At 40.1% G+C, this 15,094-nt stretch overlaps 1 protein-coding gene across 1 annotated transcript; it reads left to right on the top strand.

The window, feature by feature from the left end:
* The first annotated feature begins 8,582 nt into the window (after positions 1-8,582).
* Positions 8,583-13,906, top strand: LOC115107355 (C-type natriuretic peptide 4-like). Its single transcript, XM_029630753.2, has 3 exons — positions 8,583-8,768; positions 10,167-10,459; positions 13,517-13,906. Exons 1-2 carry the CDS (start codon positions 8,676-8,678, stop codon positions 10,434-10,436), a joined length of 363 nt encoding a protein of 120 aa, XP_029486613.1. The 5' UTR covers positions 8,583-8,675; the 3' UTR covers positions 10,437-10,459; positions 13,517-13,906.
* The last annotated feature ends 1,188 nt before the right edge of the window (positions 13,907-15,094 follow it).

The following is a 15,094-nucleotide window of genomic DNA, read 5'->3' as shown; positions in this document are numbered from 1 at the left end:
ATTTAAGAGAAATCGTACAATGACAGATTGGTGATGTTCAAAGATAGGTGTTTTTTCCCCAACAGTTACAGATCCAGTTGCAGGGTGTTCATATGAATCTTTTTAAAGTGTGCTGCGGAGCTCTGCGAGATTTCTGTGATTTTCTATGATTTTCTGAAATAACACACACTCACTAAACCCTCCGTAATTAACTCAGTTCTTAACGTAAAGACTTCAAACTCAGGATTCTGTAAAGGCATACCCCAATCAGGATATGAGTTTATTTATAGCTTCCTGTGCCAACCAGAAGTGCCTTAAATGGTGTCACAGTGGCAGTTTCCAAGGGTTAAAAAGGTCAGATCTTTTCAAAACTTCATATGTGTGATTAGGCAACCCCCATAAACTGTAAGTCAATAATTTCTCCCAACAGATGTCAAAGAAAAGATCTCTCTCACACACACACACACAGCAAGGATGGAGTGACAAAGTGCGGTGCTTAAAGACACACAGAGCCTGCAATGGCATTTCCATATTCTTTAGGCTGTGCCGAGTTCAACGAGATGCCCCGCTTGACCGTAGCTCGCTCGGTCTAAGCGCAGCGACCATTAGAAAAGTAGGCCCAAAATGAAGCCTGCCCCACAACGTCATTTGCTTTTGGGTGACAGTGAGAGAACCATTAGGGTGAGAAGCACAATTCGACCTCAGGTACATTCCTAAGGTCCTCCCGATCTGTGCAAGCCTAACATTGACCGTGTAGCATTAAACCTTAACAGTAAAACAGGGTTTTTTGATCTCACAGATTACAATGACATCTCTCCCCATAGGAATACATTGCCTGCTCCTCTAAATTCAACTTGAGGCCTATGTGGGTTATGAATGCCTTATGAACCTGTCTTCGATGACAGTTCATCAGGACACTATGAGGTCCACCTGTGTCGATTCCAAGCATCCTGGACCAACCGGAAGTGTTTAAAATCACCCTAAAAGTGTATATCCATACCCTGCCTGCAGTTTGATAGACATAGTGCATTCAACCCTGTGTAAATCAGTCAATTCTTAACGTAAAGACTTCAAACTCAGGATTCTGTACAATCATACCCCAATGAGGATATGAGTTTATTTATAGCTTCCTGTGCCAACTGGAAGTGCCATAATTGGTGTCTCAGGGGCTGTTTCGAAGGGTTAAAAAAGTCAGATCTGTCCAAAACTTCACATGTGTGATTAGGCAACCCCCATGAACTGTAAATCAGTCATTTGTCCCGTAAAATTTCAAAGGAAAACTAAAATCACACACACAACTTGGAAGGAGGGACGTATTGAGGTGCGTAGAGACAGACAGTGGCTGCAATAGTAAGCTTTGTTCGAGCTAAAAAAGAACAGTCAGACCTAGAGTTCTGAAACTTTATAAACCTGTTCTAGACCTCAGGTCGATAGTGCGTGGTGAGTTAGGTGGCTCTAGAAGGTTCTCGGACCGAGAAACAGCCTCGTACATTTGCAAAGACTTCAATTCATTTTGACCATTACGAAAATGACGACATTTAGAAAAGTCTCAGAGACACAAGACTAGGTGCATTGAAACCGGCTCGGCCCATAGAGACGGACCCCAATGTTTCTGTCCGATAGCTCATTCAAGGACCCCGTAGCAAGTCATGGAAAAAAGTGGATTTTCAGCACCAATTAGGGTTTTGCTCGGACACCAAATGACCGATCGAGACGAAACTTGGGATTCGGGGTCGCCTCAGCTAGGCCTACACATAACATAAGAAATGGACCCGCAGCTAGAACCTAACTACGTGTTTTATGTTTTTTTATGGTTTGAACCAAAGGCGTTGTGAATTTTGGGCCAGCTCTGAAGTATGTGATAGTTGGCTACTAAACGAGTTGGAAAAAGTGGGTTTAGTGTCAGTTTGTATCAGTTTGGTGTCAGAATGATATCTAATTGACTGATGGACGGTGACTTGCTGGTGACTCTTGTCCATTTGCAATATGTTTAAACAGTGAGGTACCATCACCAAAGTGACATTCTGAAATCAACCCTAACGAGCGATTGAGATGAACCAGAATCACTGCCCAGCCATCCCGAGTTCATCGGGCCAGTCAATTTCGCATTCCTGCAGGATTTTTATAGCATGACAAATTTGTGATGGTACATGCCCATTGAACCATATTGCAAATGCACAGTGACTTTGCAAAAGTGAGAAAACATAAACAAATGGACATAATGAAATCAACACAACGAGCGATGGAGAAGACCCACTATCAATGCCCGGCCATCCTGTGTTCATCAGGCCAGTCAATGTTGCATTTCTGCAGGATTTTTGAGCATGTCAAATTTCTTATGGTAAATGCCCATTGAACCATATTGCAAATGCACGTGCACTTGCAATATGATTCAACAGTGAAAAAACATCACCAAATGGACATCATGAAGTCAACACAATGAGCGATGGAAAGGAGCAACTATCACTGCCAGGCCATCCTGTGTTCATCAGGCCAGTCAATTTCGCATTTCTGCATTTTTTTATAGCATGACAAATTCGTGATGGTACATGCACAGTGACTTTGCAAAAGTGAGAAAACATAAACAAATGGACATGATGAAGTCAACACAACGAGCGATGGAAAGGAGCAACTATCACTGCCAGGCCATCCTGTGTTCATCAGGCCAGTCAATTTTACATTTCTGCAGGATTTTTGAGCATGTCAAATTTCTTATGGCATTTGGCCCCCCAAAAAGTGACTTTTGACTTCCTATGAAATCATATTGCAAATGGACAAATCATATTCCTTATGCACAAGTTAAAAAAAAGATTTTTTTTAAGTATGATAATAAAGTTTTACAAAAGCATATTCATACAGTTCTTACACATGACTAATTGACATAAAATCGAAAGAATTTTGAAAAACGGTCCAGAAAGCACTTTTTTAGGGTTGTGTGAAGTTTTTTATAAAATGTTGCTATTTTTGACTTTTGACATTTGACTTCCTATGAAATCATATTGCAAATGGACAAAACATATGCCTTATGCGAAAGTAATTAATAAAAAAAATTATGACAAAAAAATTGGACAAAAGTATATTCATAGAGTTCTTACACTTGTGTAATTGACAAAAAAAAAATTGAAAGAATTTCGATAAACGGTCCAGAAAGCACTTTTTTAAGGGGTGATAAGTTTTTGACAAAAAAATCATTTTTTCAAAATGTTGCTTTTGGATGTTGACTTGGGTTACATTTCCAATATGAAAAACCAAGGTGGAACGCACTCGCCACCTGTTGGATTTTTAAAGTGTTACAACTGGCAATTGCCATATGGCATTTGCAATACACTTTGCATGAATCAACGCCGAATTGGGTGGTATTGGACATCGTGTATATGGTTTGTCCGATGCCAATGACTTCCCATTCATTTTTGTCCAATTCAGGGGGTATTCCCTTACACCTAAAAGTACTAGTTACATTTTGAATGCTAAGGCAGGTGTCACGACTTCCGCCAAAGTAGGCCCTTCTCCTTGTTCGGGTGGTGTTCGGCGATCGACGTCACCGGCTTTCTAGTCACTACCGATCCATTTTTCTGTTTCGTTTTGTTTTGTCTGATTACACACACACCTGTTTTTACATGCCCTCATTACATTCCCTATTTAACCATCTGACATACATTTCTGTTCTGTCAGTGATTGTTTATGTCGTTAGTGGTTATGTTTGTGTTAGAGTTTTGTTGTATGTTCCATTTTAGAATTTTGCTTTATTCTTTGAGTAAACTCAGTTGGATTTTCTCCATACCTGTGTCCTGCACCTGACTCCGCTTTCACTCTGCACCCAATCGCTGACAGCAGGAGAGCAATATGGTCCAATTCACGCACTTATCAATACAACGTGGTGTCATACCTACTGCATCTGCTCTGGCGGATTCACTAAAAACAAATACTGTGTTTGTGAATTATGTGTTGGAGTGTGCACCTGGCTGTCTGTAAAAACAAATCAATAAAGGAAAATAATTTTGCATCATATGATTCAAAATGCATCATATGGGAATGATTTCTGTATTTTGAAAGTTACATATCTTGAAAACTTGCTGACAAGCAAAACATTTTGGGACAATGTCAACAATGGACTAAAGAAACAAATATGAGACAAGTATGACAATTGAGTACTTTTTCCACCACTGTTCTTAAGTACATTTAAAATCAGATACTTTTAGACTTTTACTGGGTGACTTTAACTTTTACTTGAGTCATTATCTATTACCATATGACAATTGAGTACTTTTCGCACCGCTGCTAATATGCTACATTTTTAATCATTGATCATTGACAAGTCACTGAAGGTGCTACTGTTCACTAGAGCATGAAATAGAGATGGAGAGCAGTCATACACATACACAGAGAGCTAACTATTAATCAGATGTGATCTTGTATCTCTTAGCCAGCATGGATAGAATGCAAGAATTGCAAGAATTTACAAATATTTGCCATATTCTAATCATTCTCATGTGCCAACATATTGCCATGGTCCATGCCGTGGTGAAACTTGAACTCCTGTAGATGTGAAACAATTGGATGATGAAACAACCAGAAAAGCAAGGTAAAGCAATTCAGCCATTCTTGAAAGTATTCGGAAAAAATGTAGAAAAAAATATTCAGGCATTCATTCGAAAAACGCCTGGTCAACTAATGTGAATTCAACGTGAAATCATCTTTTGTCGCAATCAAATGTTGTCAATCTTTAGAACATTTCTCCTATATCTGCCATTTTCATTACACATTTCGCAATGATATTTTTTGCTGCACTGGTTTTGTCAAATTAACCTGGGTCAATGGAAAACCTGCCTAATGATCATGCAAGTACCGCACTAGCTGTTCCACCTATGAACACCGGCGGTAACCAAAGTCTGACAACGGGCGAGTTGGTTTTGCATTGCCTAGTGCCCGGTGCACTATTATTCCTTACGTCATTTGTCAACTACTGCTTAAGACTGCCTACTATTTGTAATGATAATCTTCATAGTTATACTGCCATATCGTAGCGAGATTTGCTGAAAAAATTACTAGCCAATTTTGACTGCCTGTATGTGTCTTGCTTGTGTTTGATATGCTTGCCTAAATATACTGTTTACAACAGACAACAAAGTTTACACAAACATGTTGACCATGTCTTTAGTGTAGCCTACAACATAAGGTTTCCCCTCCATGTCAATGAGGGGGAAGCGGCAGTGGAGCAGTGGGAGCACTGAGTCGAAGCTACTTAGGCAGCAGTGTCCAGCAGCTACATTTAAAAGAAATCCTGCACATGCACAGAGATCTCCGTATCAAAGGGAACTGCAAGTTGGATTCCAGAAAATCCGGAACCGCCACCACTCTTTTTAATTAAAATAAAGGGAACCATATATTTAAATATATTGGTCTCAATACTATTGGACTTTTAGGCTGTTAGGTTGACCATGCAGCCAGCAACTAAAAACACGGTCAATGAAGCATGCCGTTGGTTCTACTCCGGTTCCCTTTCAAACTTCGTACTCAAAACCAAAGGGCTTGGTCTGGATAAAAAAACATGAATAAGAAGGTGAATGACCAAAAAGGCTTGAAGTGGCATGACTGGCAATAATTTTCCATTAAAATGAGAACCCGGTCAATTGATTCCCTGCCTCCCACTGTCTCCTAGTGATTGAGCTAACTACTCAGAAATGTAGCTCTCATCCATGAACTAGATTAACACACATTTCAAGCCATTCATTCTCATAGGCTGGGCAGAGAGTATTATGATCCCCTCCGGTTGGCGCAATCCTAAGGACAGGTGCATGACAATAGGTGACTATGAGCGTTTCCACACCACCTGTTGACAGGGAATCATTCACTCCTGTCGGCCTGGTTCAAGACCGATCTTCTCTCTTGCCACAATGGGTCCTTGAATTAGACAATGTATGGCAGGCTCACGGGTATTGAGGGTGTACGGCCCTGAAGCATGCTGGTCCGTCATCGCCGTGCGTGGTGCGGTACCCGAGCAGTAGCCAGGCGCACTGTCCAAATCCATCAGTGTCGACTTTCGATTCAGTCTGGGTTTCAAGGAGGGAGAGAGAGTGGGAGAGAGGGAGAGAGAGAGGGTGGGGCATTTTCAGAGTGCGGGTCATTTTACCCTCTAGTAATCAATAAGATGGTGACAGTGGCCTTCCAACTCAAGGTCCTATTCAGTATGGCTGAACACTGGGGCAGCAGTAGCTCGAGGTTGAAGAGAGACGGGCAAGTAACTGGAGGTTTGCCTTTTCGAATCCCAGAACTGACGGGGGGAAATATGGTGTGAGCTGGCAACTGAAGGGCTGCTGGCAACAGAATAGCAGGTGCCACCTACTGCTGTTGTGCCCTTGACCAAGCGCTTAACTTCAAACCAGCTGCATGGACAATGTCTGTGGCAGAGAATTTGCTTCCATCCTCCTCTGTGTGAATATATGATGTCCAGGGGATTAGGAATAATGCAAGACAGCAAAAAGACACATTTAGGATTCACATTGGACAATAGATTTGTATTGTGTCGTGTTCTGTTGGGGTTGTATTGTGTAGCCTACAGTGAGAGTTATCCAACATGAAATGATAATTGAACGGACACCACACTACATATATTTTTGGGATGAACTACATACCCAGTAGGCACAGACTTAAGTTCAACTTCTATTTTTTTTATTTACAGTTGGTTGAGTTGTCAGCTAATGTGAATTCAACATGAAATCAACAAAAAATGTCACGATGACATTGGATTTAGGTTAAAAGTTGGGTGGAAAAAATGGTAAATTCCCTTACATTGATGACTTTTTGCAAATTCAATCAGTTTTCCATTTACTTCCCATTTACCTTTTTTGTTGAGTGGGTAACGTTGATGATTTGTGTTGAAATTCCAAAGAAAGATCTGATGTTCTCCTGTTTTTTTACATAATGTCTGAACACAAAATAAACCTCTCTCTGGGCTAGAGCCCTTGTAGGCAACATGGATCAGTAGTGTCATTCTAACAGAAAGAGAACAATCAATTTACCCTCAACCTGAATGATATGATAATTATGGAACTGTTGTGAAGTGAGGCCTTGCCAATCTTTAAGACCAAAGGCAATTTGAGGTGAAACTTTTGGCAAATGAATGTTTAGACTTTTGGTATTTCAAGACAGCAAATACTGCCACTCTGTGTTTCAAAACAGATGGTGCCTTAGTAGCAATATTCACCTCTCCAAAGCTCATCATATTGCTCGTGAATAGAACTTTAGACATTTCTACCCTTAGACCATAGGTCGGGCAGAGTTTTGTATGTGTTTCAAATATAGATAGCGTCATTGCATATCGCTGCACAGCAATGCATTAGGGAAGTCAAGCGCAGGCACTTGCTCTTAAGAAAAACACGCACTGCAGTATGCAGTTGTCTCACAAAAGATGACGGGTTTTACTTGATGACAAAGTGTTACGCCAACAGAATAATTAAAGTTGTTTTTCACAAATCAGCATCTTTGAATTACAGCCCTAACATGTGTCCGATTTGACAACTTTCTTTAACTCAATGTGTTCTTGCGTGTAACCGGGAGGATGCATAGGCAAGCGAGGGATATACGTGGATATACATGGTATCCGCTGACCGCTATGTCACCTCTGTGGCATCAATGATGTTTGTGGGATCTGACACGCATGATAAATCGAATGAACCATGGTCTTCTGAGCGTAGGCCTATAACTGTTTCAAATCTAAGACACACCTCTAGTCTTCTGATCTAACCCGGTGGATTATAACTCAATAACCCAACGGTCAAAAATAATCCAACGTGTGTTCTGTCCATTATTTACCCCGTGCTGGTTTGTTTTGAACCCAGCAAATTTTAGAGTGCAAATCAAAGCCGTTGTATATATATTTAATTCAAGTTTTGGGGGCTCATATTTTACAGTTACACCTTATTAATGTTTTCCCCAGGAATTAGCGGGTATGTTGGTGCATAGGCTGAATAGGGTATGCGTTCAACTCTATACAGCTGGAAGACAAATAAATTATTATAAATAAAAACAAATACAAATATTTTCGTTTTACAATTATATAATTAAGGCCTGCCATGACAGCACATCTTTTGGAATGGTGTTTGATACACTTTCCCCCACAATATGGTAATGCTGAGTGGGTAATCATTCCACACAAACTCTGTTGCATCTAACAAGTTAGGTCTTGATTTCTTTGGAACTCATTGTCCAACCTCATTTCATCGCGGTGGGCGGTTGGCATTTTTATATAGTCTCATGTGTCTGCCAATGTCACACTTCAACAGTTATGAAATACACATAATTTCTCATTTTCAATCAGTTGAGTACTGTTTTGGATTCAAACCAATCTTAATGGCACATGGTATAACAATAATGTAATCTATATTATTCTCATTCATTTAAGCCACAATGACCAGTATGTGTATCGTTTAATTAATCATGTAGCATGACGTGCTCCTCAAGCCGCAGGTACGGGTAAAACAACTAAATTGGCAAGTTATAGGAGGGAGGGAAGACCAATATGCAGGTGGTCATGACATCACCAGTGGCTGGCTATAAAGTCGGGAGTACTAATTCACAGTTAGAGTAGCACTTGGGAAGCTTGGAGTAAGGACAGACAGAGAGACATAGAGTACCAACTGGTTACCAACCGATATCATTTAGCCTGCACAGAGTAATACTTTACAAAACTTGTCAGAATGAACATCTCGCATTTGGTGGCTTGTGGACTTATGATAATTCTGCTTTCAGTGAGGACAGGGGCGAAGCCTCTGACACCAGCGCAACAGAAGGTGAGGTCACTTCATTGATGTGCACGCTGCAATTTGTAAGCGGAATGCGTGAACATGAACAATGAATGCAGGTGTACTGTACTGGCAATGTATATCTTGGCATGCAGGCTATAATGGCTTTACTTCATCATAAACTATAGACTACTGTTCCTTTTTTAACACGGGGGCTTTAATATTCATAATATTGTTAAATGTATTAGTATTAAGTCTAACGACTATTGCATTTCAATTACACTGCTCATGTTTATGGGTTTTGTATTTATTTTATTTTACCTTTTATTGTATGCTTCTCAACGTATGCATAGGCTATTACTAGAAGGAAAGGCTTGTTTATCAGGGAGATATATGGAGTGATATGCTACTCTGTTTTACACAAATCTAAAGACTACTTTCTTCCAAGCATCATTTTGATATTCATGCTGGTACCCAAGCGCGCCTTGAGAAGCACTCGCCTGGACATCGGATATGAGGAGACGGGGGCCTTTACATCTAACCAAATGAGCTTTTGCGGTTCTTAAAAGTAATATCGATGTATAAGGCGATACATTTCATTGTGCTGCGTATTTTAAACCAGAACGTATTTTCTCAAACGTTTGGTCATGCGAGCACGAGGAACTGAATATTCTTTGCAGGAATAGTCCTAACACTATGTAGCAGTGAGTAATTAATATCCCACAGCACCCGCACCTGTCTTTCCGCTGCATTCATGAAATCCCAGGAGAAGGAGACTTATTTCTGACCAGTGTTCATCGCCTTATTCAACCAATGTACACACCGTTTCACATGCGTTAAAGTGCAAATGTAGCCTATGATAACACCCAATTTGAGGATTTGGTTTTGAAGGATGGGCCAATTAATTGCAGCATTTAATAGGATTTCTATTCAGTAGCTAGTAGCTACACATTTAACAGTGAAGGCTGCTGAGAGGAGGATGGCTGATAGTAATGGCTGGATCGGAGCAAATGGAATGGCCTCAAACACATTTGATGCATTTGATAACATTCCACTAATTCCGCTTCAGCCATTATCACGAGCCTGTCCACCCCAATTAAGGTGCAACCAACCTCCTGTGCCACACAACGAGTTCTGACCTGTCTTTTGGTGTCTCCAGACGCGGCAGCACTAACATTATACTAGATGTAGCATAATTGCGTAAAGTTTGATATGGAATAAACATAATTACTTTCATAGGACCAGTTGAAAACGAAACTGTTGTGAAAACGTCAAGAGAGTGAGTTTACTGCTTGCCAAAGTAGGCAATTGATTTCCCGAATGCACAGATGTATTGCCGTTTATCAGAAAAATTCCCAGATGAGCTATCTGCTGACAGGTGCTTACCCAAGTCGTTTCAATTAAGAATGTTGTATCTAAAGCGGGTGTCTTGTTTCTGTGTCCCAGTCTCTTAGAAGTTTGTTGGGGGAGGAGCTGTCGGAGTTCCTGGCATCTGAAGAGAGAGAGCGGAGGATGGAAAACTTGCGCTCCAGGGTACGATTGCTGCGAGACCTGCGCATGGAAACTCGCGCCAAGGGCATGTGGGCGCGCTTGCTGAACGACCAGCCCAGTGCACGGAGACACAAACCTAACACCAAGAAAGGGGCCGCGGCCCGGAGTGGCTGCTTCGGACACAAAATGGACAGGATAGGCACTATTAGCGGCATGGGCTGTTAGAGATGGCGCATCGAGACGTATCGGTAAGTAAACCTAACCTCCCGCGGCATATCCTTTTCTCTATGCGTAATTGCACATCCTGGGATTAAATCAGGAAGAACGTCTATCAACAACCTAATTTAAGAACAGTTCCATAGGCATTTGCTACAAAATCCCCAATGTAGGCTAACTCAGATGAGTAACTCAGTGCATATTTCAGATGAGACACCCATAGACTATAGACTAAAAGAGTAGTGTAGAACAGTTTGCACTAGTCTAAATGTGACCGTCTGCCTTGATTTGGTTTTATGTAGCAACATTTGAAAGTGTTTTTTACATTGGATAAAAATAGCTACTCAGAGCTAGAAAATTGTATATCATACACTTCAGTTGAGGAAAAATGGGAAAGTAATTCTACTTTGAAAGTTTATACATTTTTAACCCCACTTTTGATCAAATGGCCCATGAATCTTTTGGTACCCCTACTGGAGAGCTCTTCTATGTCTACACCCATTCAGCATCATTCACACTCTCTAAAGCCTTAGCCCCACCCATCACTTTAAGGATTCACACTTGAGGCCATGTGGTAAACACATACTATGTCAAATAAAATAAGGTTGATTTGTCACATGCACAGGATACAGAAGGTGTAAACAGTACAGTGAAGTGGTTACTTGCATAGTAGCAATATCAAAAACAGAAAGTGTCCAGATAAAAATATTTTATAAATATTGTATCATTATTAGATGACAGTTAACCATCATACTAGTCTAAATTGATTGGTCATGTGAAGGAAATGCTATAACTACCCCCAGGCCACATCTAGCTATGTGGATGGGTCACTGTTGTCTGGACATGTTATACATGTTCATGAAATACAATAGATGGCCATAATCACCCCCAGACACAGCTGGCTAAATTGATGGGTCATGTAATAATCTGGCCGAAGTGGAGTCTTTTGTTTAGACATGTAGCTAGCTAGCTAAACAATCAACCGGCATCATCCCAACTCGTACTACTACCAATACAAACATTGTCATAGCTGTAGTATGAATCTGCAGGTAGCTAAAGCTAACAAACTAGGTTCAATGTAAGCTAGCTAACATTAGGCTATAACAAGCAATGCAAATGGAATTCTGATTCAAGTAATATTACGACAAAGATCATACACGTAACGCTAGCTAGCAAGTCACAAGCTAATGTTTGCTAGTTAACTACAGTACACTTTAACTTGCAAAAAAAATGACTTTCTGCCAAAATGTATATCTAAACATGTAGCTAGACTCTTACCGGTATACATGGACGAATGCTTCACAGCAGACTGGAACCATTTAACTTTGTAGTTACATCTTTTTGGGGCCAGAATTTTGTCAAGTGACTCTGGTTCACACTGACCATGGCGTGTGCACAAAGTAAACCATCACTTTTTCCAATTGATCTGTCGAGAGCGCCTACTACATTCAGGCCATCAATGTTGTTGAGAAAAGTATTAACTTTTCTAGTTCTCGATGGATAACATTATATCTTTCAAAAACGGCGCTGTAGAGAGGACTGTCAACACATACTGAACAGCTCACGTTATAGACAGAAGCATGCTAAATGGCAGACCAATCCAAACTCATCTCCCTACATATCCAGCCCATCCATTATCTCAGCCAATCGTGGCTAGCAGGAAATATACTGTCTTTTTCCTTGGCTAAACCAACTGGGCTCGTAATTTAACAATTTTATTCTTATTTATGGACGGAATACACATTTGTTATTAAGGCACATGAAAGTTCACATGTTCCAGAAGGTATTTCTGAAAAATAAAAAATCTGATCAAAAAATACATGTTTACGTTCAAATGCCTCTGCTGTGAAGTAGTGACGTGCGACATACGCCTAGTTTCCTGAAACGAGTCACAAATGTCCATGTGATGAGGTGGCCGCTTGTGAGCCTGTTAGTGGCCAAAGGTCAATCTGATCTGAGAGGTCAGTGGGGTCACTATGAAACATGTTGCAACTGACCAACAGTGATTGAAACAATGTTAGGGTTACCTCAGCCTTCAGTGAAGTGGAAATCCTATAGCCTAATCCTTTTGGTTTAGGCCTACAGACTACTACAAGCAAATCTTATTGAGACTGCATTTAAAAGAAGGATATAAATTAATTTACAAATGCATCTGCTTCTTGATTGAAGTCATGAATCAATTCCCAAGCAGTCGTGCGCTCTGCTTATGCATTTATGTGGGACAGTGTGAGAGCAGTTTAGGGAAGAACAGCGTGTCCCATTGATGCTCTATTATAACATTATGCTGACTGCGTTCTCAGGACAAAACCCCATAGAATGAGATCAGGAAGCCCTTCTTGAAATGTTTGAAGTTCGTGGGAAGTAATCCAAATGAATTGGCCATACTCATTGCAGTACATCACCATAAGTAATTATAGGTGTTGGCTGAAGTCAATGGGACGGATGTGAAGACAATGAGGACATGTAGATGTCAGTGTTAGGCCATGGGCCATTGATAAAGTATAATGCATTGTGTGTACGTGATGAAGTCACTGGCCAGTCTCTATGTGTGTGAGGGAGAGAAAGAGAAATAGAGTGAAAGCAGGTTCCTCTCTTTGTAGATGGATGGACACACACACACACATGGCACCCTAAATGCCTATGTTCAAGGAAACCCTTTTTGCTAACAGTGAAATCCTGATGGGGGAGGGGCTGTTGTGGCACCTTCCTTTGTCCTGACTCATATACTGTTCATATGTGACTAAGTGTGTGTGTTTCTTGGGCAGACACCTCTCTTCCTCCCTTTCCCAACTTCAAAGTGAGAAGTGGGTGAGGAGGACAGGAGGAGAGGAGTATTAGGCGGTCAATTCAGTATTGTGTAAGAGGCAAAGGGCGGACTTCATGTGCTTGTTTGGAGTGAGTAGACCAGAGTGGTGCAGTGAGACTTCGGTTAGAAAGCTTATTTTAGTGAGGGTGACACGGATCCCCTTTATTTTGTGGTAACATGTCCATATCTACATCCAGTTTTCTTTTAACAGAACCATCCGTCCAGAGTTTTCATTTGACAAAGACATCTAACAATGTTTTTTCCTTCTCCCTTCTCTGCACAGCATTCAGACGATGGGTTCGACAACATGGATTCAGTTGGTCCTCGCCTGAGGTAAATACCTAAAAAGTGATGGATTTTCGGTATAAAAAGCCACCATGACCAGCATTTTCGAGGACTGAGACAACAATGATAAAACCAACCCATATGTATAACATTGGTGTAAAACCTAGAAACCGAAAAGCTGTATATTGTTGCTGCTGCTGTAAATTCATGTACTTTCATTCCTGCATAAATGTATTTATGTTTTAAAAACTATTTATATGTTTATAAAATAGATATTTATAAATATTCATTTTATTTATGTAACATTTTGAAATGGATGCAAACTGCAGGTGAATTCCTTTTTTGTCTTAAATAGTGAATGTTTTCAAAGTGATTAAAATAAAATAAATTCCAGGCACTAATGAGTCTCCTCCCAGTTTTTATATATGGAGAAAACATATCGTTTCTGGTGAAAATAAACTATGGGGGTGAGACTGAGGCTTTATTCAGTGACAGTGTAGGCCAACAATTCTCTCCATTGAGTGGTCCCGCTGGGCACCAACTGGTTAAATCAACGTTGTTGCAACGTAATTTCTCAACACATTGTGATGTGGAATCTATGTGAAAAATACATTGGATTTGAAAAAAGTAATCATTAAACTGTTGTTTTTGTGAAATTTCAACATCACGGTAACCGATTTTCAACATTGACAAACCTTGTATAAAATATGTTGAATTTGTTCCTCTGAAACAACGTAAGATCTTAAACTTAATATGCACTATAAGAAAAATCTTTAGACTAGAAAGTTAATCTGTCTACAGCTACCCTTTTGGGCTCCCATTGAGAGTTTTAACCAAGCCCAGCGCTGCTTAGCTTTGATATTTGTCATTGTCTATTACCAATGTGCTATCGTGAGAATGATTGTTGAGAAATATCCACTTAATAGTTTCACTGTTGCAATTAAAGACAAAATTCAAAAATCAAAAACTCCAAGGGGTAGGTTTAACAATTCCAAAGGGTATGTTTAATATCATCAATGATGATATTTAGGTCTATATAGCATTTGGGAAGCCAACAACAGCTATTGTTTCAATTCAGCCCATGATTAAACAAAAATTAGACAGTACATATAGGGCTAGCGTTAGAGCTATGGTTGATTTCAAAATTGAATTTACAAGTTAAAAATAAATATGTTGGATTCACGTCTCCATCTCAATCAAAAATATGAGTTAACGACTAGGGGGCGATATTTAAATTTTTGGATGAAAAACGTTCACGTTTTAAACAAGATATTTTGTCACGAAAAGATGCTCGACTATGCATATAATTGACAGCTTTGGATAGAAAACACTGACCTTTCCAAAACTGCAAAGATATTGTCTGTGAGTGCAACAGAACTGATGTTTCAGGCGAAACCCAGATAAAAATCCAATCAGGAAGTGACACATTTTTTGAAACCGCCTCATGCCAATGACTCCTTATATAGCTACGTATGAGCTTACGTTTTCTACGTATTCCCCAAGGTGTCTACAGAATTGTGACGTCTTTTTACGCATTTCTGTTGAAGAATAGCCGTAAGGGACCATATTTAGCAAG

Source organism: Oncorhynchus nerka, linkage group LG24 (genome assembly GCF_034236695.1).
Source record: "Oncorhynchus nerka isolate Pitt River linkage group LG24, Oner_Uvic_2.0, whole genome shotgun sequence".
NCBI lineage: Eukaryota > Metazoa > Chordata > Actinopteri > Salmoniformes > Salmonidae > Oncorhynchus > Oncorhynchus nerka.
The sequence above is the reverse complement of the archived record's forward strand: the minus strand, read 5'-3'. Positions and strand labels throughout refer to the sequence as shown.

Coding starts and splice junctions, on each gene's coding strand:
- LOC115107355 (XM_029630753.2), top strand. CDS start 8,676: ATGAACATCTCGCATTTGGTGGCTTGTGGACTTATGATAATTCTGCTT. Junction 8,769..10,166: donor TGACACCAGCGCAACAGAAG/GTGAGGTCACTT, acceptor TCTGTGTCCCAG/TCTCTTAGAAGTTTGTTGGG.